The sequence below is a fragment of the Eublepharis macularius genome, chromosome 7, assembly GCF_028583425.1.
Source record: "Eublepharis macularius isolate TG4126 chromosome 7, MPM_Emac_v1.0, whole genome shotgun sequence".
Taxonomy (NCBI): domain Eukaryota; kingdom Metazoa; phylum Chordata; class Lepidosauria; order Squamata; family Eublepharidae; genus Eublepharis; species Eublepharis macularius.
The window spans coordinates 7762145-7783774 of NC_072796.1; the positions used below are offsets into that span (position 1 = coordinate 7762145).

At 44.3% G+C, this 21630-nt stretch overlaps 1 protein-coding gene across 4 annotated transcripts in view; it reads right to left on the reverse strand.

Moving 5' to 3' along the window:
• RALGAPA2 (Ral GTPase activating protein catalytic subunit alpha 2) overlaps positions 1 to 21630 on the reverse strand; it is a 236345-nt gene that overhangs the window by 81430 nt on the left and 133285 nt on the right. For all 4 annotated transcript variants that reach the window (XM_054984495.1, XM_054984499.1, XM_054984496.1 and 1 more), the window contains 9 exons: positions 21432 to 21540; positions 20973 to 21083; positions 20360 to 20428; positions 19581 to 19718; positions 17460 to 17643; positions 12434 to 13199; positions 10444 to 10515; positions 1276 to 1399; positions 98 to 253 (listed from right to left, as the gene is read on the reverse strand). In XM_054984495.1, coding sequence (XP_054840470.1) covers positions 98 to 253; positions 1276 to 1399; positions 10444 to 10515; positions 12434 to 13199; positions 17460 to 17643; positions 19581 to 19718; positions 20360 to 20428; positions 20973 to 21083; positions 21432 to 21540 — 1729 coding nt within the window. The remainder of the gene's footprint in view (positions 1 to 97; positions 254 to 1275; positions 1400 to 10443; positions 10516 to 12433; positions 13200 to 17459; positions 17644 to 19580; positions 19719 to 20359; positions 20429 to 20972; positions 21084 to 21431; positions 21541 to 21630) is intronic.

Genomic DNA, 21630 nt, shown 5'->3' on the forward strand with positions numbered 1-21630 from the left:
CTCCTGATTTTTTTTTAACGGCTGGGCATTCAAGAACAAATGTATTTAAGGGGGAACAATATCCATTGCACAGTTTGACTTCTCTGTTTCTCGTTACCTTTTTGGTCAATGAATCATCAGAATCGGAGGGCATGCGTGTACACACGTGGAAAATCACTTCCACAGTTGAACTAGCGTAATAAGGTGCCGTTTGTCCCGTGCTGCCGTTGCGCTGAAGGCCACCCATAAATCCACAGTGAGTTGAAAGTTCAACCTTAATTAAGCGAGCGAGCGAGCGAGAGAGAGAGAGAGAGAGAGAGAGAGAGAGAGAATTAAATTTACTTCCCAGCTGTGATCCTGAGCACATTTACCCAGGAGTAAGTTCCACTAAAACTACTGAGCCTTATTTCCATGCAAACAGGTATATAATTCACATTTTATAATGGTTGGAATACTAAAAATGAAGTGCTGCATCTTCTTAACCTTAAATTTTAATTAGCGTCCCTTCATTTAACAAACACCCCAAAATTTCTTAATATTTCACGGAGCTGTATAAAAAAAATGATGCCACAACATTTGTTAAGCATTTGCCTGTGCTAAGATCTTATAATTTGTGTTAATAAAGCTGGCTAACCTTCTGTAAAACAGTATGTGGCAAGTAGCTCTTACTCTACAGTTATACCTTCAGTTTAAAGCTCTTCAGGTCAGGAACCTGTACTGTTGATTATGCTGCACTGCACAGTAATCTATATGGATGCAGCAATCAAAACTTTAAGGAACATTTTTAAAAACTGTATTTCCCAAGGCACACAGCATGATCCCTCACATATCGCCCCCCCCCCTCTAAACAGCCCAAGCAAAGAATGTGAAGACCGAAAAATACTTCATTGGATTCAAACCATGCAGTATAGGGGCAGATACTCTTCCCTCCATGCCTTGCTCAGCACGCCTGTGTGGTTTAGTAGTTGGAATGCTGAACTAGAATCTGAGAGACCCAGGTTTGAATGTTCACTGCCAAGGAAGCTTGCAGGGTGGTCTTGGGTCAGTCACATAACTTTCAGTCTAGCCTACCTCACAGGGTTATTGTGAGGATAAAATGGAGGAGAGGAGAATGATGTAAAGCTGTTTTGGATCCCCAGTGGGGAAAATGGTGAGGTATAAATGAATTAGACAAAGAAATAGTCTATCTGAACTGGCAGGAAATTACTCCTTCACCCAAGAATACGGCAATCAGTTAAACCACAAACATATGCTGACCTTACTGCTATTAAACTTAATGTTCGGATAACACGTTACCTCCCAACCTAGCCCAGCAACAAAATCTTCATAAGCTTGGCTTCCTCTTGGATTGGACAAAATGGAACATTTGTCTTCTTGTCCTTCAGCAATGTAAAATACTGCAATCTTGTGAGTTTCACGGCTGCAATTGGATATAACAAGGAAAAAAAGAAAGGAAAATCAAATTAATCTTAAATGAAAATATCAGACTAGATTGTATATCAGCATGAGAAGCTACTCTGGAAAAAATACAGGTAGTAAGAAGCTATGCACTGCTTAATTAGCTAACTATGAACACAGTATGGATGATTCTCTATATTTGACCATCAAAAGCCATGCCTGGTGGCAGTCGTTGCTTTTTTAATTCAAACCTGATCATTTTTTCATACCGTAAAATATAGTATTAGAAGAGCATCCTGATATACTATCTTTGCCACCATCACTCTCTAAATTCATGCACAACTTACTAGTATAGTGATAGTCATGTTAAAACCTAGTGAGAGTGCAAAAGGATTATACTGACAGATATTGAGCGCTAAGGATATTTCCAAAATGGAACCATCTCTCCTTATATGTCATGTTACAGGTTTATTGAAAAAAACACATTGTCGAACCAAAGTTTGTCATGAATTGGGTCGTTTTTTGGTTCGCGAACTGGAAGTCTGTCAGAGGGCATTTCTGACAAACTGCGATGATTTTTAGGCCAGTTTTTTTAGTTATTTCAGATATACCCCAGGATATCTGCCATGATTGTTTCTATGCATAATACTCTGATCCTCTGAGAATGTGTAAAGGGAACTTAGTTGCTACTTGGCTGTTAATTGCTTATCTTGCAGGTGTTTTTCTTTCACTTTCCTGGCCGGCTTGAGAATGTGGCCTTGGAGTGCCAGCCGGAGCCAGTCCTCCCTGAGAACTGTGATGAACTCATTCCTCCCTGTTCCCTTCTCTCCCAGGCCTGGGCTCTTTGTGGCAAAACTCTAACGGTCTCCCTTTCCCAGGGGTGGGATCATTCCCCTATAATTAACACTGCTCACCCAACTTGTGTCACTTCTGCCAATGACCCTGTCTGAGTACCTTGTTTCTGATATATCTTTTTAATAAAGTAACTTTAACTCTGACACCTGAGTGTCTGCAGTGAAGTGCTTGGGGGATTTATCTGGCAAGACCTGCCATTTTGGCAGAAGTCTTGCCGAACCCCTCTAGAACCAGAGTCTCGAACTTTGTGACCTGCACCATGCCAGACGAAATGGAGAAGAGATCTCATGAGACACCGGAGGGACCACCAACCAGCCCTGGCCATCGGCAGGGCCCTTGGGGAGAGGGGCCAAAAGGACTTGGGACCTGTCCCAAGTTGGGGGCAATCCACTTGAATTGGCTGACTACCACCCCTCACGAATGGGCACTCCTGAGGCCGGATGGCCGCCGAAGCCAAGAGGAGAAGATGAGGTGGAAGGGCAAGCTGTTTGACCCCAACCTAAGCAATCCTGTGGAAGTTCCTGAGAAGATGCTGACCAACCCTGGAGGCGGTGAGACAGGAGGAGATGATGGGGACTTGATCAAGGGTGAGCCAGATGAACATGACAAGACCAAACCCCTCCAAGAGATTCAAGAAGAGGTGCGAGCGATCTGGGGGGAATTGGACAATATCAAAGAAGGAATGTAACACCTATTGGGGAGTGTCCAGAAGCTGATGCAATGCCTACCACAGCCTGGACAGCCTATTGGGCCAGCGCCCAACATGGGTGCACTGGGACCAAGCCCTGGACCCTGAGATGAACCTGCAGCACTACATCCCCAGGGATGGCACAAGCTGGATGCCCGTTTTGAGGAGGACCCTAAAGACCTGGGCTTTTTCTTGGTTCAGGCAATGCAGTTCTTCCAGGAGTGAGGTCACACTTTCCCCAACGAGCAGAGACAAGTGAGCTACCTATGTTCGCATCTGGGGATACCCGCAGCAAAGTGATATGTCACCCCATATGGGGCTCGAGCCCCAGAACTAAGAAACCTAGAGGCATTTGTGAGAGCCCTGAGAGTGCAGTTCGAAGACCCACTTGAGGAAGAGTGGACGAGAACCAAACTGAAACGGATGTGACAAGGCAACCACATGGTGCACAAGTACGCCACCGAGTTCAGGAAATATAGGGCCAAAGTGAGAGACTGGACTGAAGGGATAAAAATTGAGTTCTTCCAGGCAAGCTTAAACCTGGACCTGGTGGTGAAGATGCTGGTGCAAGACGACCCGAGAACCCTACTAGAGTGGATAAAACTAACCTGCGAGGTCGAAAAACAAGAACAGGGAGTTAAGCTCCTGCAGATGCAGCACCAAGTGGGGCCCAGCAAACCTCACTCAGAAACCAGTGCGAGGGACAGGAAACCTCCCAAGGTCCGTTCCCCTGAGACTGAACGGGCCCTTCTCTTAAAACAGGCCCTTTGTCTGCAGTGTGGGGGATCAGGCCACTTCACTGCTGATTGTCCCGGGTCAAAGGGAGAAGCCCCAAGAAAAGGGTGTAAGGCTTAAAAAACTGCCACGGGATCCTCCAAGATGACCCGAAAGCCAGTATGGGCGAGGACCAAGGTCACAACTAGCCTAAAGTTGGGGGAAGAGATGGAGCCATCCAGCAGAGACCCATCAGGAGAGGAAGGGGACCCCAACCAGCCAGCGGGTAACGATGACCTGTAGTAAGGAAGCCCTGCCAGCAGGTCGCCAAGGAACCAACACCTGAAGAGGTGAGACCAAAAGGGGCCCTGTTATATGGGCCAGTCACCTTAATGAACCCCAGGAGGGGGACGCACATCTGAGTGCAAGACTTAATTGACTCTGGCTGCCCCAGAGATATAATTGCTCCCGCATTAGTGACGGAATTGGGACTGAACGTGTGCAAAATAGCCCATCCCATTGTATTCGAGCAAATGGACGGATCCCGAATGAGAGGGACGCCTCCTAGTTATGAGACTGAACTCACCCCCATGGGAATGGGAAGCCAGAACTTTCATAATTAGTGCAGCCACCAAATTTCCTTGGTGCTGGGGATACAGTGGCTGTGGGACCACGACTCGTATGTGCGGTGGAAAGTGGGAGAGCTGTGTTTCACTGGGGGGGATTGCCAAGAGCATGTATGGAACAGGGAGTGGGGAACTGCTGCCCCTTCCCTCCCAGAGACTATGCTACTAATGGACAAGGGGAAAGAACTGATCCCCCCCGAGTATTGAGACCTGAGTCAGGTGTTTGTCGAAAAGGAAGCTGACGAGCTTCCCCCCCACAGGGCTACTGACTGTGCTACTGAGCTGATCCTGGGTCAGAAACTGCCAAAGGGGAAATTATACTGTATGAGCTTGGAGGAGAAAGAAGAGTTGCAGATGTTTATGGACAAAAATTTGGCCCAGGGTTTCATCTGACCCACTAGCTCCCCCCACGTAGCACCAGTGTTATTTCGGAAGAAAAAGGATGGGGGTTTGAGACTGTGTATGGATTATCGGGGGATTAATGTGGTTTCAATGTCCCAATGCATATCCCCTCCCACTCATCAGAAATCTGTTGGGTGTGGTGGCCCAAGGGAAGATTTTCTCTAAATTGGACTTAAGGGACGCGTACTTCCGAGAGAAAATAAAGAAAGGAGATGAATGGAAGACTGCTTTCAACACCCTAGTGGGGCTATTTGAGTATCGGGTCATGCCTTTCGAATTACAAGGGGCTCCAGGGTTTTTTATGAATCTAATTAATGAAGTTCTACACAAACACCTGTACAAGGGGGTGGTGAATTACCTTGATGACGTTTTATTGTATTCTCAAAATTATGAGTCACATGTGAAATTAGTATGGGAGGTACTAAAATCCCTGTGGGACCACCAGCTGTTGGTAAACCTGTCTAAATGTGAGTTTCACCAAGAGGAGTTGGATTTTCTGGGGTATTGAATCTCAGGTCAGGGGCTGAAAATGTACCCCGCTAAAGTACAAGCAGTGGTGGGATGGGACGCTCCCAAAACTAGACGACAGCTGCAATTGTTCTTGGGATTTGCTAATTTTTATCGGCCCTTCATAACGAACTTTGCCCAAATCTCCTTGCCATTAACTTACTTGCTGAAAACTAAGGGTAAGAGGCCACAAGGGGTCAAACCCAGTGCTAAACTAGTGTGGATTGGGGAGTGCCAGGAAGCTTTTGAAACCTAAAACAGTTATTCACCTCAGAGCTGGTCCTGCAACACCCTGATGAGAATTGCAAGTTTATTGTGCAAGTGAATGAGAGTGACATGGCGATGGGAGGGGGTGATTTTACAGGAGGACGATGAGGGGGAGTTGCACCCCTGTGTTTATGTGTCAATTTTTTTTTCAGACTTGGAGCACCACTGGGCAGTGTGGGATAAGGAGGCGGCCACAGTCAAACTGGCTTTAAGCACCTGGAGACATTGGTTGGAGGGGGCTAAAATGCCATTTGAGGTGTGGGCAGACCATAAGAACTTGGAGGCATTACACACCCCGCACAAATTAGGTGCCAAGCAACTGCGGTGGGTGGAGTTTTTCTCTAAATTCAATTTTATGTTGAAACATCTCTCGGGTAATTCTAATTTCCTAGCAACCGCCCTCTTGCACCTCCCCCAACATGACAGCTAGAGACAGGAGGTGGCGAACACTATGTTCTCACCTACTCAGATGGGGGGGCAGTCGTCACCTGGCAACAAGCAAAACAGGCAGTCCCACCTCCTCAGCTCACTGAATGGGAGGTAAGAGTAAAGGGGGAGGCGGGGAAGGAAGGAGATGCTCTGCACAGGGATGAACTAGAACCAGGAGAGCATGGTGGCTGGTATCGACAAGGGAAATTATACATTCCGGCCAGCCTGAGAGGGGAAGTGCTGAAAAGCTGCCATGACACAAACCTGGCAGGATATTTTGGGTATTTGAAAACCCTGCACCTAGCACAGAGACAATTTTGGTGGCCAGCTATGAGACGGGACGTTTCGCAGTACGTCTCTAGTTGCCAAGTGTGCTTGATGGGAAAGAAAAGGGGGGGGGGGAACCCCCGGACTTTTCCAACTGTTGGAAAATCCCTCCCAGCCCTGGGCCACAGTGTCTATGGATTTTATTACAGACCTTCCCCCCTCCAAGGGAAAGACTGTGATTTTAGTGGTGGTGGATCTGTTTTCGAAGCAGGCTCACTTCATTCCTTGTTCTAAAATCCCGACCGCTAAGAAATTGGCAACGTTATTCATACAACACGTGGTCAGATTGAACTCCTTCCCAGAGAAGGTAATATCCGACAGGGGGATACAGTTTGTAGCTAAATTCTGGAAGGAGCTGCTTCAAGTAGCGGGGATAGAACAGGGGCTAAGCTCCGCCCATCACCCTGAGACCGACGGACAAACCAAAAGAGTTAATCAGGTGTTGGAGCAATTTTTAAGATGCTACATTAACTATCCACAAGACAACTGGATGGATTTTTTGGTTTTTGCAGAGTACTGTTATAATAACTCGGTACACGGTTCCACTGCTGCTTCCCCATTCATGGTGGCACAGAGGTTTGGAGGCAAAGCCGTTTGTTCAGACTCAGAGATTAGCAAAAAAGGGGGTTTGAGTGGTGGTCCAAATTAACGAACCAGTGGGAAGTAATCAGGAAGACCCAGGACAAGGCTAAAGAGGATTATAAAAAGCAGACTGATAAAAAGCACTCCACTCCCTGGAAATTGCAAGTGGGAGATTATGTGTACATCTCTACCAAGAACCTGCCAGGGGCAGGGGAGCAGCCGAGCAAAAAACAGGTGGGAATTTTAGGGCCTTTCAAAGTGGTAAGGGTGATCAATGAGGTGACGGTGGAAGTGAAACTCCCTAAAAATCTGAGAAATGTTCATCCTGTATTTCATTTCAGCCTCCTGAAGAAAGTTCCCCACCCCTGACAAGTGGCATCTGGACTGGGGGATTCCCCCCTCTCCTGGTGGATGGACAGCCCCACTACGAAGTTGAAGATATTTTGGACTCTGAACTGAAACGTGGAGAATTGTTTTATTTGATTCAATGGGTGCATTTTGATAAAAGTAATGTGGAGTGATTGAAAGCCTCTGATGTCAATGCCCCAAAGCTTGTGCGCAGATTTCATAAAGCCTACCTGGGGAAACCAGGGCTGTTTTGCTATGGGGAGGCACCTTTGAGGGGGCAGTATGTCAGATACACCCCAGGATATCTGCCATGATTGTTTCTATGCATAATACTCTGATCCTCTGAGAATGTGTAAAGGGAACTTAGTTGCTACTTGGCTGTTAATTGCTTATCTTGCAGGTGTTTTGCTTTCACTTTCCTGGCTGGCTTGAGAACGTGGCCTTGGAGTGCCGGCCGGAGCAAGTCCTCCCTGAGAACTCTGATGAACTCATTCCTCCCTGCTCCCTTCTCTCCCAGGCCTGGGCCCTTTGCGGCAAAACTCTAACGGTCTCCCTTTCCCAGGGGCAGGAACATTCCCCTATAATTAACACTGCTCACCCAACTTGCGTCACTTCTGCCAATGACCCTGTCTGAGTACCTTGATACTGATACATCTCTTGAATAAAATAACTTTAACTCTGACACCTGAGTGTCTGCAGTGAAGTGCTTGGGGGATTTATTTGGCAAGACCTGACAAGTTTGTTTTTCGGTTCGTCACTGCAGACAGCCTGGTGCCAATCAATCAGTTTCTTAGGCAACGGGAGGGAGATGGGCTCTCTGCAGACCTTCTGCTTCCCCAGAAGTGACGTATTCATGAACCAAACGAACCTGGGTTGTGAACTGGGCAGTTTCATGCCGGTTTGTGATTCGTGAAATGCGATGATCCACAAACCGCAACAAACAGCTGTTTTCCAAGTTCATGACCATCTCTAGAGTTGCATTTTGGTTGGAGGCTAGGGGGACATGGTTATAGTGGTGAACTCATTGAGGGTCTGGCTCAGATCCATATCCCTTATGGTAGAAATGGATGTGTGGGTTCATACCACCACAAGGACATTATCTGAATCTTCTATTGTGCTTGCCATGTGTTTCCAACAGCACAAGCATCAGGGAATAGGAAAGAATATGTAAGAGAGACGGAGATGGAGAAATGTAGAAGGAGGTGGAACAAGTGGAAATCAGTGTTTGAATGTGTGGGGGGTGAGAGGGAAGAGGCAAGAGAGGGAAAGCAGAGTTTTAGATTTGGATTGTGGTGGGAAAAAAAGAAACCAATGACTGACAGTTTGGTAGGGTAGAGGAAATAATAGATCTTCTTCCATGGCTGGTTAATGGGGGCACAGGTTTACAATGCTATTTATTAGATAAATAGGCCTCTAAGTCCACACTTATTACCCCAGATCGCACAGTTTATGCTTTTACCCAAATCTCAACTAAGGTACCTTTCACACTCGTACTTTAAAGCATATCCATACCTGTTTCGGGTAACCATGTTTGCAGAGGTTTCACACTTGCAAGCTAGTCATGGGACACAGTGCCACTCTTAGTCCGCGGTATCCCCAATTTCCCCCGTGAACATACCGCAATTTTAATTTGGAAGCTGCTGCTGACTCACAGCTGACCTGATTAATGCCAGTATGAACACTTTGGTCCCCTTTTTGCTTCTCTCTCCCCCTTCTCCTTTTCCTCGAGAGCTGATTAGGCTGTGCAGATCTGACCACTCCCACTCTCCTCAGTTCCCTGACCGCATTGTCTGCCCCCTTTTTTTAACGTTTCAGTATTTGGTGGTAGTGCCACAAAGCGTCTCCAGCCCGCCCAGTTGGCTGGCAGCAGGGAACCGGGCACCCGCCTGGCCTGGCCCGAGCAGAGAAAGCAGAGCACAGGGCGGGAGGGAGGCGGGCAGGGCTGGGGTTGCAGGGTGCAAGTGCGCGCGCTCGCCCTCTGTGCCCCGGTGCCTCCATCTGAGCGACGTCCCCAAAGAACGCGGGCTTGGCTTAGTGGGCAGCCCCAGCCTGGGGGGGGGGGCGCTTTGGCTTTGCAGTGTGCGAGGTGCTCAATGCGAGGTATGGGGCTGAGCCGAGTTTGATCTTCGCTTAGCTGCTCTTGCCAAATCCCAGCAAGTTTGTGAACTGAGGATGATCTGTGGCCTGGAGTGAAGGAGGGCAGAAGGCTAGGAATGAGCAAAGGGTACAGGGGACTCTCCTTCTGGCAAGGCCTCTGCTCAGCCTCTCTTCTCTTCTGGCTCTCATCCTTGCCCCCCCCCCCCGCTCCTGCATCTTGCTGTCACGGCTTCCTTTTAAGCTTCTTCATCACATTTGAGCTGTTTGCTTCTCTACACTGCCCTCTCCTTTCCCTTGAGCTGATTATTCTGTGTGGATCTAATAAAACCCACCTTCCTCAGCACCCTGTCCACTTTTTCTGTAATTTTTTTTTTATTTCTAAAGGACAAAAATATTTCAGCATTGTGCATCTTTTTTATCAATGGATAGGAAGCAACGCTCTTATATTACTGCTGTTTGGGAAAAAGGTGCCGCGGGAAATCACCACCAGTAGATATGCTTTCTGGTTCCACAAAGAAGCATTTCTGTACATTTGAACATTGGACACGTTTCCCTTTTGATTTTTAATACTCAATATAAATGATAATGATGGCTTTAAAATGGCATTCAAACAAGCATGGGTAGTCTGTATTTTCTCCAAAAAGATCACCTCACCCCACTCATTCAGGGTTCACGTGACTGCGTAAGACCAATGGTGGCCAGAAAATTTGCTCTCAACACTCTTTGGCGCTATTTTCAAACGTGAAAAGTTAGGGTGCAAAAATGGCAGCAGAGAGATGCAGTACTAATGTGCATAGGGAGGGGTGGGGTTTCAAATGGTAACGTCACGTTACCATTTGAACAATGCATGCACAAACTTTTTTAAAAAAGAGTGACGTGAATTCCAAAGATCACATAGCCCGCAACAAAACCGGGGCTTCGAAGTGAGTGTGAAACAAAATGCAGGATGCCAATTTGAAACTTCTTGGATAGTGTGAAATGCACATGTGCCGAGCTGAATCTGTTGCAATCGTGACAACTCCTTGGAAATGGCGCGTTAATCCTCGAGTGTGAAAGGTACCAAACTGTACCAAGTTCAATATGAACCTTCCTTAATCACAGAAACACATGCATTTAATTTTTTTTTAGAAAAGTACAGTATTTTCTTTTTCCTAGGTATTAAACTAATAATAGTGTCTTCTTCTGTAAACAGATCCATTTAAAGAGTTAGTAAACTGAACTCACCATTGCCTGGAGTCTAAATTTTTCAGCTCTCTCAACAGTTTTGAGTTTTTCTTCAATAGATGAAAACTTTTTCTACAGATACATACAGAAAACACAGAAGTTATAGCAGAAAAGCCTCAACTTTAAATCTCTCAAATGATTAAACATTTTTTAATCACAATTTTTTCATACTACTTCTTGTAACTTTGATAATACCATTTTTGGAAAGCTCAGTATGTCAACTTCCACCAGTTGCATCTACATCTACTCAGCCACTGCTGTTATCTAATAGTGAGCTCCCCCCCACCCCACCGCCCGCCCCCTGCTATGGACAAAAGCAGCAAAATCATGTTGCCAACAGCCCAAGCAGGGGACCCCCCAAGTACATAGAAATGTAAGATCTTGTAAATTAACCTAAAGAGAAAGACACCTCCCTTGGACACATCAGATCAGTTTGATGAGATCTTAGTATGCTCTAGAAGCACAGAATGTTGACCACGGCTGAGAAGGAAGGAGGGGAGAAACCATTTATTCAAGCCTCCGAGAGAATCATGTAGGGAGATATCTTGGGGGATCAGGATTTGTGACAGAGCTGCTTTGTTAGAAGTAAGCTCCAGAGAACTCAGTTTAAACACTCATAGGGTATCAGGTTACTCTGCACTGTTTTGTGGCCATTCCCAGCATGACAATGCCTATTTAGCACTCATGCACCATCTCCTGCAGCAGAAAATATCCGTATTTCCAAAACGTTCCTCATTCTGCAAGCCAATGCACTCTTACTTGGGAGTAAGCCAACTGAATTCAACAGGACTTGTTTTGAGTATAACTATATAGGATTGCTCATGAAATTCATACTGATCTGATCTAGCAGTAACTGGAAGAGCACCATGGGAGAGAGGGGGCACTTTGGTGAGTTTTTATTCTCTCTCACACTCCTAGGCAAGACAACCATATAAATATTTACTTTTCCAGCAAGGATACTTATCCAAACCCATGCAATTCTTATTAGGAAAAAGTTCTAAAGCTGAAGTGAGTTTTCCTAACAACACATGCAAATGCACACACACTACAAATAACGTCTTTATGCAAAGAATTCTTTTAGCTTAATTGATACTGGAAGAAAAGACAAAAAATGTATTTAAAGTATATTGGCTTGGATCCTCGAATTGCCAGTGTGTGGTCTTCCTCACTTTTCCTCCCAGCCCTTTCTGATGCCAGGAAAATGTTTTCCCAGAGTCAAGGGACTTGCACATGCAGTTGCACCAGCAGGGGCTGCAATGGGGAGGGGGAAAGGAACCACCTCACCTTTTCTGCCTCTTGCATAAGTGGAGCTGTGCCCACTCGTGGAAGAAAGGAAGGAATTCAGTCTTCCTCCTTCCCACTGCAACTGCCTAACCTGCATTGCTCTTAGTGCACACAAGCCCTGCAATCCCAGCCATAAACTTTTCCGGGGTCAGGAAGGGCTCGGGCAATGCAGGATCCAACCCATTCTTGTCAACTGGACTTCTGAAGTCAATTTGAAAGGCTGGTGCATCAACTACGTCCTGGTGCATCAACTACGATTCTCAGGCAGCCGTTTATTGGCTACCCCATCAATTTGGGTTGTTCATCTGGCATCCACCAGAGCCCGGGTCTTTTCCGTCATGGCTCCTCCTCTGTGCAATGGGCTTGTGGAGGAGGTGAGGGGAGCCCCCTCCTTGGAGATACTCAGGAGGTACTGCTAGGCTTGTTTGCCAGATCTTTTGAGGGGTGTGAAGGGCAGGCATCTTTTAAGGGCGGGGGTAGAGATTTTTTATCTTGGTTTTAATTTGGAGTTTTAAAAATCATTTTTATGCCTTGAACGATGTAGAAAGGTGAATGAATGAAAAGAATGAATGAATGAAATAGGTCTTTAGGTGGCCATGATTCTAGCCACTGCTAGGGACCTTCCTTCTCAAATATAAAAATAGCATCATTTCTGAGGGTGATGCCCCAATAGGAGCAGTCAGAGAGATCAACCAAGAGAGCTTACCTTTTATCCCAGGAGTTCATTCCTAAATCATTTAGCAAGAGCCTACACAAGTGAAAGGGTGCTCGGGGCTGAGCAGGCCATGGTGCCGCCTGACTTTCCACTTTCATCCTGAGATTCAAAGTGCACCCATGTTCACTTTCTATGCAACTCTGTTGCATTATTGCTTCTAAGATCTCATTCTCTTGGTCACGGCTCATGATGCAGGGTGACGGCGAAGGCTCATTTAGTCTGAGCTGAGGATGTAAAAGGCACTCAGGGCTACTGTTACCAATCCTTGTCAGTAACTTATCAAGTGCATCTTCTCCTTCATATATTTGAATGAAGTCTGTTGGAGACTCAAACTTCTGTTTATGATTGTGCCAAGCAGTAGCGGAGTTTTGTTTACTTTGACATGGAAGATAACCAGGTAATGGTCCATGCATTAGCCTTCCATCCCATGAGTACTTCCCTGAAATATCCCTAACAATTACTCTTACTTCTGAGAAGATTCTTGCTGTTTCGTCATCTACCACCCTTTCTGAAGGAATCTGAAGGTAAGATATAAGAGTACTATCATTAAATACAAAGAGCTGCAAGTTTGGGCTTCTGAAGACTTCCGAAGACAATTCAGAAGATTCCACATAAGAGTTGTTGTGATTTTCACTGAGAAGGCTATGAAGAACAGCAGGTCCTCCACTGAGGGGATAATGCCCCAAATGGTTTACTAGATGTGCCATAATCATCCGTGCAGTTAAAGGTATTAACTCCAAACTTCTCCGCCTCCTTTCTGAAAGTGACCAACAAAACCAAGTATCAGCAAAGTAAGTTCACTGAAACATGCACCAAACATATTCAACACACTGTGTCTGGTAATCTTTGTATGGAGTTTTATTCTTTTGAAATTGTAACTCTCCATTTCAAAAAAGGTGAAGCCCTGTTTAATGATATGCATTTTGAACTAGACTGTTATCTTCTAAAAATGGACAATTATTGTACTGTTTTGTATGCTTAACAATAGTTAGGACATCAATAAACAAAAACCAAGATTATATTGTGATTGTCTTCCATGTTCATGTGGTCAAACAAGATTTGAAAGGGCTTGTCCACTTACTTCAAGACATGCACTAAATGACATGGTTGAGCCAGCAAGGTAATGAGAGAAAAAGTGGTGTGACACCACTTTGCTTCCTGCGATCACTACATGAAAGGTGTGGTTTGATCTTGACAAAGCAGCCATTAGGGAGACACCTGGTTGGAATAGATTGGCCAAATTCTCCAGCTTTTCAGGGAAATAATAATGTCTGCTTAAAAATGGGTGAATGCTTTCTTTGGAGTTATTAAATAAGATTTTGGCTGTATCAACAGAAGTACAGTGTCCAGATCACTTGAAGTGATGCTATCACTCTGCTCTGATTAGACCTCACCTAGGCCGATTCCAGACGGCCTTCCGCATCCTGAAACATCGCGCGTCGTCACGCATCATCGCGCGGAAAATGCGAAATATCGCGTTTTCTCACGCGAGTTTTGCGCAACCTCGTGCAAAACTCGCGTGAGAAAACGCGATATTTCGCATTTTCCGTGCGATGATGCGCGACGTTTCGGGATGCGGAGGGCCATCTGGAATAGGCCCTAGAGTACAGTATTTAGTTTTGGACACCACAATTTAAAAAGAATATAGACAAGCTGGAAAACGTCCAGAGGAGGGCAACGAAGATGGCAAGGGGTCTGGAGACCAAGTCCTATGAGGAAAGGTTGAAGGGGCTTGGTATGTTTAGCCTGGGGAGGAGACGACTGAGAGGTGATATGATAACCATCTTCAAGTATCTGAAGAGCTGTCATATAGAGGATGGCACGGAACTGTTTTCCATTTCCCCAGAAGGTCGGACGAGAACCAACGGGTTGAAATTAAATCAAGAGTTTTCGATTAAACATTAGGATGAACTTCCTGACAGTTAGAGCGATCCCTCAGTGGAACAGGCTTCCTCAGGAGGTGGTGGGATCTCCTTCTTTGGAGGTTTTTAAGCAGAGGCTAGATGGCCATCTGCCAGCAATGCTTATTCTGTGAACTTAGGCAGATCGTGAGAGGGAGGGCAGGAAGGGTTACATCAGTGCTTAGTTCTTGTGGCTCCTTCTTACATGTCCAGGGTAACGCTGATTGCCACTGTGGGTTCAGGAAGCAATTTTCCCCAGGCCCAGTTTGGCTTGGGATCCTGACGGTGTTTTGCCATGTTCTGTGCATGGAGCAAGGATCACTGGGTGTGTGGTATGTATGTAGATTTCCTGCATTGTGCAGGGGGTTGCATTAGATGACCCTGGAGGACCCTTCCAATCCTATGATTCTTTGATTCTAAGATACTTGCCCTAATGTTTACCTCGTATAAATTACTCCTTAGACTACTGCAATCCACTCTATGTGGGGCCCTAAAAGGTCTAATTCCCCAAATGAATACTTCCCCCATATTCCCTTTATTTATTTGCCCCACTCCTCTAAGAGGAGACAAATTACGGAAAACAAATGGAGGAACCCACATAATGATTAAGTGGTTGGGTTGCAAATCAGCACTCTGTTGGTTCGACTCCCACTACTGATATGAACTGTGCAAGTGGCCTTGGGCAAGCCGCACTTCTCAGCCCCAGCAGCTCCCCAGCTGTATTGTGGGGATAATAACAACGTTGACTTTGTTCAGCGCTCTGAGTGGGGCAGAAGAGCTAATCTGTCTCGAAGAGCGGTATATAATTGCAGTTATTGTTGTGTTAATTATCTAATTTCTCCCCTGTATCCCCCTTTCCCACACTATTTTATCTTATCTTCCCTGCTTCCTTGTTTCCTTCCTTCCTGTCTACCAACTAATCTACCTTTATCCACTCCAGTCTTCATCTTTGTCTTCTTCCCTCCCCCATAAATTTCTCCCCATTTCCTGTTCTCTGACTCTTCTGCTTCTTCTTCTTTTCCCTTACTCCCTCTTCAACTTCCCTTCCTGCCAGCCTTTGACTGACAGAAACCAACGCTTGGAAAGCTTGGCAATATTGTTGTGGTTGCCTAGCAACGGCCACCGAAATCTCAGAACACAATCTAATGAGATCTCAGATGGCATTCATCTCTTAAAGCTACAGACATTTCTTCTATGATTTGGGTTTTTTAAAAATGAAAAAAACATGGGTCTTTTTAGATTTCAGATTTTTCTGCAAACTGGATCTTCCCTCCAGTTTGTAGAAAAATCACCTTGTCTGTGCCTGGCCCCATTGTGTAGATTTGAATTAGATATGACAAGTAGGAACCCACAAGGACTTGTGGGAAGGATCTCATTTTCTACTCCCCCATCATGTTTTCTTTTCTTTCCCTTCCCTACCTCTCATAGTGTCTTCCCCTTTTTCTGCTTCCTTCACTCCTTCCCACCCATTTTTGTCTACACCCACCTTCTCCTCTCCTCCCCGGCAGCCTCTCCCCTATGGCCCAGTTGCATGGTGTCAGTGAAGCTGGTCCAGTTGCATGGTGAGGAACCTCCAAGCACTTGTAGGGGGTACTTCACTTTTCCCTGTATCCCTTCCCATGCTATTTCCTCTTTCCCTCCTCCTGGCAGCCTCCATATGCTCACCTTTCCCTATGTCCTTCTTGCCTTCAAACCCACTAAACAACTTACCTTTTATCTACCTCCCATCTTCACCTATATTTCTTAATTTACTTCATTTATATACTGCCTTTCTCCACAGTGGGAACTCAAAAGCAGTGTACATCATTGTCCTTACCTCCATATTATCTTCACAACAACCCTGTGAAGCTGGTTAGGCTGAGAGTGTGCGATTGGATCAAAGTCACATAGTGAGCTTCCACAGCAGAGTGGTGATTTGAATCTGGTTCTCCCAGATGCTGCTCTGAAACTCTAACTATTACATTACACTGGCTTTTGTGGTGAGGGGCTGCTGTCGAACAGTAGCAAACAGCCAGGCCTGGATGACTCATGCAAGTCAGGTGGTATCAAGTCGCCCAGTGGTTGCTTCTAGGCCTGGCCTAAACGAGTCCTCCCTTAAAGGCCAAAACAGCCCTGGAAAGTGCCTTGGTCACTCTTCCTGCCTTTTACTGACATAAATCTAGTCTGGAATACCGGTTGAATTGCTATGGTTGCTTAGTAACAGCTACTGAGCGCATCTAGTTAAGACTGCAGGCACTCATTTTATCATTTAAAAAAAAATGTATTTTTTTGGTTTAGATTTCAGATTTTTCTGCAAACCTGGAGCATTTTTTTAGGTCTGTAGGAAGATCTGGCTCCAATCTCCAAATTTAAGTATTCTCAGATTTTTGCCACTTGGCTATTAGTATATCAGATAGGGCCCTAGTTATGGAATTCCTTGCTCAGAGCAGCTCAACTGACCAAATATCTGTTTATACTGAGACCAGTTTTGCTCAGGGTATTTGTTCACCAATTTTATTACCAAATACAATTATTATTGTATTTTATGTTGAATTTTATGATTAAAATATTCCTTGGCTGAGGAGTCAATTTGAGAGGAATCAGTACATAAAATGTGAAAATGTATTTTCTGTAGCTTAATTTTCTTCTCATATTGTCTGATTTTATGTTGTTTTCTTCTGTTTGCCCTAAACAAACCTTTTCTTGCTTTGAATACTCTTACATTTTGCACCTTAGTTTATTCAGAAGCGTGGGGATAAATTCACATACCCTCATTCTATGCTACTTTCAGAGGTGAGAGCTTGCACAGATACAATGCATAAAGACCGGAGAACCCGAAACCTAGCCATTTGTATCATCCTACTTGAAGATACTCTGAGCTATCACTACTTTGGTGTCATTTCTAAAACTTACATTGACAGCTTAATTAGCTATGGCTATTGAATAAATACAGCAACTGTTTAGTTGAATAAAAGTACTATCTTAAGAGTGCTTCTAAAGTCCATCGACTTCAATGGATTTAGAAGGGAGTAACTTTATTGAAGAGGGTTTTGCACATATGAAAAGCTCTAAAAGTGTCACTGCTCCAAGTAGATTCAAAGTTAAAGTTAATTGCTGCTTTCCAAATACTTTCTTACCTTCAGCAACAGTGAGCAAATTACTCAAATCTGCAGAAGACTGAAACTGCAGGGGTTCCGAATTCCTGACATTTCCTAGTGGCAAAAATGGATCATAATTGTCACTGGAAAGGTCGGCGAGGCTTAACAGATAATGGCTTTGCTGGGTATATGTGCTTGAGCCATGAACACAACTGTGGAGAACCTGAAAGAAAAACAGAAAGTTATATTAGAAACAAATGCTACATAACAGAAAATACCACAAAGACACTGTCCTTCATCAGGTGAGTGACCAGCCAAACCAAGGCTGTCACAGCTCTTTCTTTTGGCCCCTAAGTCTTGAACCATCATGAACATCTCCAGGCTGTCTTCAGAGGTTATGTCTGGATGCTGCCCTGGTTCTCACTCTGGTATTTATTTACAGCCACTTTTTCATTTTTTAAAAAATAATGGACATGGGCAGATTGGCTATCATCAAGCCCAGCAGAACACTGAGTGAGATGGAATACTAGTTTGACCCAACATCACATTTTGAGGTGTATTACAAAAAATGTAAAGTATGAACATGACAAATATATGTCCATGGAGAGAAGACTGCCCTCAAGTCACAGCTGATTATGGCGACCCCTGGTGGGGTTTTCATGGCAAGAAACTAACATTGGCGGTTTGCCATTGCCTGCCTGGTCTTCACTGGAGGTCTCTCATTCAATTATTAACCAAGGCTGATCAGGCTCACCTGGGCTATCCCAGTCAGGGTCTATATGTTCATAAACACATGCATTAGACAGGTATACTTATTAGTGACTGACTACAGCTCTCTGGGACACTTAATCCCCTGTTGTCAGGGCTGGGCTGGACAAGAGAGATGTGTTCTCCAGCCTAGAAAGCACAAAGTCAGCCACTGGGACTAGAGCTGGCTTCTGGAGCTGGAATTGGAAGCTGGGCCTGAACTGAAGCAAGCCAGAAGCATTGGTGTGTTGTGGAGTCCAGGGCTTCTAGCGTTCATATCGTGCCTGGCTAATCCAAAGACTTCATTCTGCCAATCACAGTGGCCAATGTGCATACCCCGATGTAGCTTATTTGATGGGATTCCAGCCTCAGGCCATGGAGTTTCCAATTGAAAAAGGAGAGTCCGTGACACTCTGTAATGTATGAAATGGTCTTTGACCTTTGCGGTCAAGTGCAGAGTAATGTCATGAGGTGAAGGTGAAAGAGTCAGGCCTGGCACTGACATGCTTGAAAATGTCATTTATATAACATGTTACCCAGCAGTGAGGGAGCCATTTCCCCTTGGACAGGTCATATCTAGATGAAAGAAACATGGTTCGAGGTTCTCCCCTGCTCTGGCCCTGCCTCAGCGGATCCAGCTGTAGCACTGTTGACTGGGCAGGTTCAGGACCAGAGTGTGGGATGGGCTAATGTCACCCACGTTCCCACTATCCCAGAGTCCAGGCACGCTGAGTCACCTCCATTCCAACAATAACATCTTGTTTGAGTCACTGGAACTATTGAATCGCAGTCCATAAAGTTAACATTTTTCATTAAGTTTTGAGAGGGAGCTATGCCCTCTGACATTTGGAACACCTTTTTTAAAAAAGTCTTACTTACATACTCACTGAAGCAAGATAAAATCACAATCGACACAAAAGACACAATCGAGAGGGTGCAGAGGAGAGCGACAAGAATGATCAGGGGTCTGGAGACTGAGCCCTACGAGGAAAGGCTGAGGGCCTTGGGAATGTTTAGTTTGGAGAAGAGGAGATTGAGGGGGGACATGATTGCTCTCTTTAAATATTTGAAAGGCTGTCATTTGGAGGAGGGCAAAGAGCTGTTCCAGTTGGCAGCAGAGGGTAGGACGCGAAGCAATGGGCTAAAACTACATGCACAAAGGTACCGACTGGATATTAGGAAAAACTTTTTCACGGTCAGAGTAGTTCAAAAGTGGAATCAGCTGCCTAGGGAGGTGGTGAGCTCTCTTTCACTGGCAGTTTTCAAGAAGAGGCTGGATGAATACTTGTCAGAGATGCTTTAGGCTGATCCTGCACTGGGCAGGGGGTTGGACTAGATGGTCTGTATGGCCCCTTCCAACTCTATGATTCTATGAAAATACTTTCCCATTTAGAGACGATCCTTCACACTTACCCTATAGATGTAATCAAGCAGTGGAGCATTAGAAAAGTTTTGATCTTCAAGACCAGATGTAAATACAGGCTCCAACAGCATTTTGAGTGGCAATGTCATGCACCAATCCAATAAGCAAAGTAATAATGAAACTATAAACTAAAAACAGAAAGATGCATACATTAGGTCTACTGAGAAAAATGCCCAAACTCTGATCCAAAAGGGGACAGATGTTCATACACATATTTCTGTACACATATTTTTTTCGGCTGCAAAGCCTGATTCAGAAGCTGGGCTGCGAGTATGATCGATTAAGAGCCACTGAGACTTTCTTTAGGGGTTGAAGGAACAAATTCAATGCCCCCTCACTTCTCAGAAGTCCTGTCCACAAGTTACAATGAATGAACTACAATCTGTGTACAGTATACACTTTTTTTCTTTCTTTCTTTATATGTGTGTTGAGTAATTCTCATGTTATATTCAACACATACACAGCTGAACATGTGACCTGTAATTTAAACCATACATATGCACATATATGCAGGACATATGTGCATTCACTGGAACACGTGAATAGGGCTTGTGTTCAGCAGCTATTAAAAACAATTTGTCTAAAGCTCTGGTTGGCCAAGTCCAGATCCAGACATGCACAGATATCATGTCAGCAGGCATGTTCCCAAACCCTCCCTAACAGACTTTGCTGGGATTAAACTATTTCAACATTAACTCCACATTTTACAATAAGACAAATTCCCACTCCAATGGCATGACTAAACCAATGGTAGTTTCTTTTCACATACCTTCTTATCACTTTCCACAGAGGAATACTCTGCACTAGGCAACAGAAATGCAATCGTGGCAACAATGATCTGCACAAAAAACATTTCTGAATGAGAAATTTACAGGAATATGTTTTATGCCCCCAAATCAACTAAGAAATGCAGTCCAGAGGTCTCTAAGCTGTTTGGTAATAAACAATAAGTCCACCAACTCTCCAAACAACCTGTCTTATTTTCTTTCTCATCCACCTCTCTAGTCCCTGAGAAAAAAAAAAACGAAAGTTGCCAGAATGTCCCAAATTTTACAACCAAAGGGAAAATACTGAAGTTGAAAACATATTATGCAAATCTACTCACATTAACTGTAACAGAATTTTACGTACAGTGGCAGCATTCATGAGTTAAGTGCAAGTATACAATCTCCCTATGTAAGAAGCTACTAGTTCCCCTAAATGCTGATAAAGCATATTAGCTGTGTTTGCAAGCTTATTCAAAGGATATTCTTATTTCACTCGTTTAAAAACAGAGTGCAGAATATATATTTTGGATAATATATAAAATTTCAGTGAATAAGTAAATACAACATTTTGGGTTACTGATTACAATACAAAAATATTTTACGAGATAAACATACTTCAATCATTTTTCTTGGCAGAGAAGGTTCATATTTGTGAAGTTTTTCCCAGTAAGATGTCAGCAGTTGAAAGACATCACAAGCTATCTGAGCAATCTGCTTGTTAAAAAACTGCAAGGGTGAAGACATGCATCAGTTATGTATAAAACTCAAGGCAATAACTTCCATATCAGCAGCAAAGACATTATTGGAAATATTTAATACATATGATTTTTCTATTATTCTTTTACAAGTAAGCACCCAGAAAACATAAAAGGAGACTGAGGAATAATGTAAACAAATTATTTATCTAATACTAGGTAATTTAATTCTCTTTTTGCTTTCAGTAAATACTGAGTGTTCCAATATAAATGCCTTAAAATTCACTCAATATATACTTGAGCATCTTCCTAATATTCTAAGCATCTGAAACACTCTTTTCATGTAGTCAAACTACACAGATTCATGCTATAAGAGTACCTTCAGTGTCACACCTAAAACATTTATTGCATCCTTCACTTGAGGGTGATTTGTACATTGCATTAATTCTTCACATATCCAAAGCCCAAGACAGCAAAGAGCTAAGCACCTTTAAAAACAAGAAAAATATCATTTAGTCAGCCACACCATCTCAGATCCATGAAAAGCTTTCTCCAGTCTGTACTCTCTTGCCAGTGTT